General features: G+C 39.9%; 1 protein-coding gene across 1 annotated transcript in view; it reads left to right on the forward strand.

Moving 5' to 3' along the window:
• LOC308381731 (NACHT, LRR and PYD domains-containing protein 3-like) overlaps positions 1–732 on the forward strand; it is a gene marked incomplete at both ends in the record, with an annotated part of 14,729 nt that extends 13,997 nt beyond the window's left edge. The window contains 2 exons of the mRNA XM_080859299.1: positions 315–488; positions 726–732. Of these exons, the coding sequence (XP_080715425.1) occupies positions 315–488; positions 726–732 (181 nt within the window). The remainder of the gene's footprint in view (positions 1–314; positions 489–725) is intronic.
• Positions 733–2,500: the final 1,768 nt, after the last annotated feature.

The raw sequence follows: 2,500 nt of genomic DNA on the forward strand, positions 1-2,500 counted from the left end.
TGTCTCTTTAAAACCCCTGTTTTGACTGGTTGCTGCTCAGTGCCAAACTGGTCTAACAGTTTTCCACCGTGCCTTCAATTAGTGGACCCGACCTCCCTAGTCCCCAGAGCTGCTCCCCAGGGTCCTAGAGACTGACCAGTACAGCCCTGGTGTGATATATGCCGTCCACAACCTTCCCTAAGGGCATTTGCCAACGTTTAGCCGAGGTGGGACCCAAAGAGTAGCTATCTGTTTTCTCAAATTGTTAATCAAATGTGTCAACATGTTGAGGTGTTGTGGCCTTACAGTTTGTGTGTTTGTGTTTGTGTCTACAGTCTGGAGTGCTGTAGCCTTTCGGTAAGAAGCTGCTCATCTTTAGCTTCAGCTCTCAGATCAAACCCCTCCAGTCTGAGAGTGCTGAACATAAGAGGAATCATCCTGCAGCAGTCTGATGTGGAGCTGCTTTCTGCTCTACAGAAAGATGCTAAATATAAGCTGACTGTACTACAGTAAGTAATGAATACAGCACATACAATAACATTCCATGTTATCCACTGTACATATAAACAATGGTTTACTGTGTCCGTTTATCATCTCCATATAGGATATATTTGGAGAACCTTGAATCAGTCTTTAGTCTGACTGAAGCAGAGCTGTTCTACATATTTACACATGTCAGTGTTGAGGAAGCCTAATGGGGAAACCTCATTGTGAGGGTGATGTAATCTACAAAATCTCCTCTACAGGTATTAACTGGGCAGCCATCAATCATCCATCAGTCTGACTGGAGCAGAGCTGCTGCAGATGCTGCAGTTTCCAGACACTCAGTACCAGATGATCATCCAGCTGCCCCACGGATCAGCACTGTGTGTCTACCTGTCCACTGCATCACTTTAAAGGGTTATTTAGTTTTTCTTGTGATACATAATCACCATCTCTAAACTGATAACTGATTTAACTGCTTGTGATGGCGCGTTTCCTAGGCGCAACCTAATGACGGAGGCAATGGACTTTCATTATTCTTTTCACCGCCAATGTAGACTTCTATAGTCTTTATTTTACATTCCCACATAACTCTCTGAACTGGTTCATCTTGACTGGCGTGTGTAGAATCATAGGGGTGCACACTTATCACTAACACCATGCCAAACATTTCACACCACACTCATTCATTTATTTACCATTGTTCAAAATCTCCATTTTATTGTTCAATAAAAAAATTGCAGAAAGAGAGCTGGCAGTAGTCTGACACGGTAAGCTACTAAATACACCAGGAAATAATAAAGCCTCATATCAGCATTGATATTTTGACCCATTCTGTGCTTTGTAGAAGGTTTTTTTCCACCCAGAGAGTATGTAGCTATCGCCACCCAATCTACAATGGAAACATGTTTTGAAAGTTGTTAGTGTGTAGAGTAAGTACCTTTTGTTTGTATTAATTGTTTCCCTAGCGTCTGCAATCTAGCGACCAGTGTGTTAGCAGCAGCTAACCTACCCACATAATGGGACCATGCTAGTTAAGCCTAGTACCAGCAGGCTAGCAACTCAAACATGATATAAACTGGTAGTAAGTAGGCTTATATGATCCCTTGGATAGAAATAAGGCTATCTTCGTTCCCTGTAATGTCTCGACCAATGTTAGCAGACATCTAATCCAATTGGTAAAGATTGCATTACAATGCAATTTTTAAAGGGATATTTAGAGAATGTTACCAATGAATGTTATCATTCACACTGGCTAATTTGAGATAGGCCTACATGTTATTCTTGTAGGTAGTAAAAAGGTGCAATAAATTGGGATGACCAAATGTATGCAGCATATAATTAATCAATACATTATTTCATTGCACTGCAATCCAGTACAGATGGTGTAGGCTTTGTATAGTAGCTCCATAAAACCTGAACCATTTACCTACATATTACAAATTAATTTCAGAACAAACAAATGCACTGCATGTTCTTCTGATTAGGTAATTTTGTTCATGCTTACAAAATGTGGAGAACGTTTATTTTTTTAATTTAAACTAAGGTTTTAATATTCTTATTATGTTTAAATCAGTTCCAAGTTCCACAAGCTAGTACACAAATGTTAATATATTTTAATAAAGTTTGCCTGTTCAATATAACATCAACTACGTTTTTTTTATATCGTGGTGGCTGCCGGCTCTGCCATTGGATCTTTCCCTGTCTCAGGAAGAGTACTCCTGACCCTGGACAACTTCATGGTTTGGGCAGGTTCACGAGGAACAAGGTTTCGCCTTTGTGAAATCAATGAATTGCGTTGTAAGGTTTTCGACGGTGAATGTGAACTTTAACAATTGTTCAAATTATTTTGAAGGCCTGACTTTGTTCTTTTTATTGTTGGTACCATTTAAACTTTGTATAATGTGTATTTCTTTGACACATGATTTCACCACTGTGCTGTGGGCCTGTGGTGATATGGTTGTGTGATGGTATGAGTTCAGCTACCTGATGAAAGGGTTGATGTAGTAGTTGTTGGGAGGCTTCTTTGGTGAGAGTT

The sequence above is a fragment of the Sprattus sprattus genome, assembly GCF_963457725.1.
Source record: "Sprattus sprattus genome assembly, chromosome: 20".
Taxonomy (NCBI): Eukaryota; Metazoa; Chordata; class Actinopteri; order Clupeiformes; family Clupeidae; genus Sprattus; species Sprattus sprattus.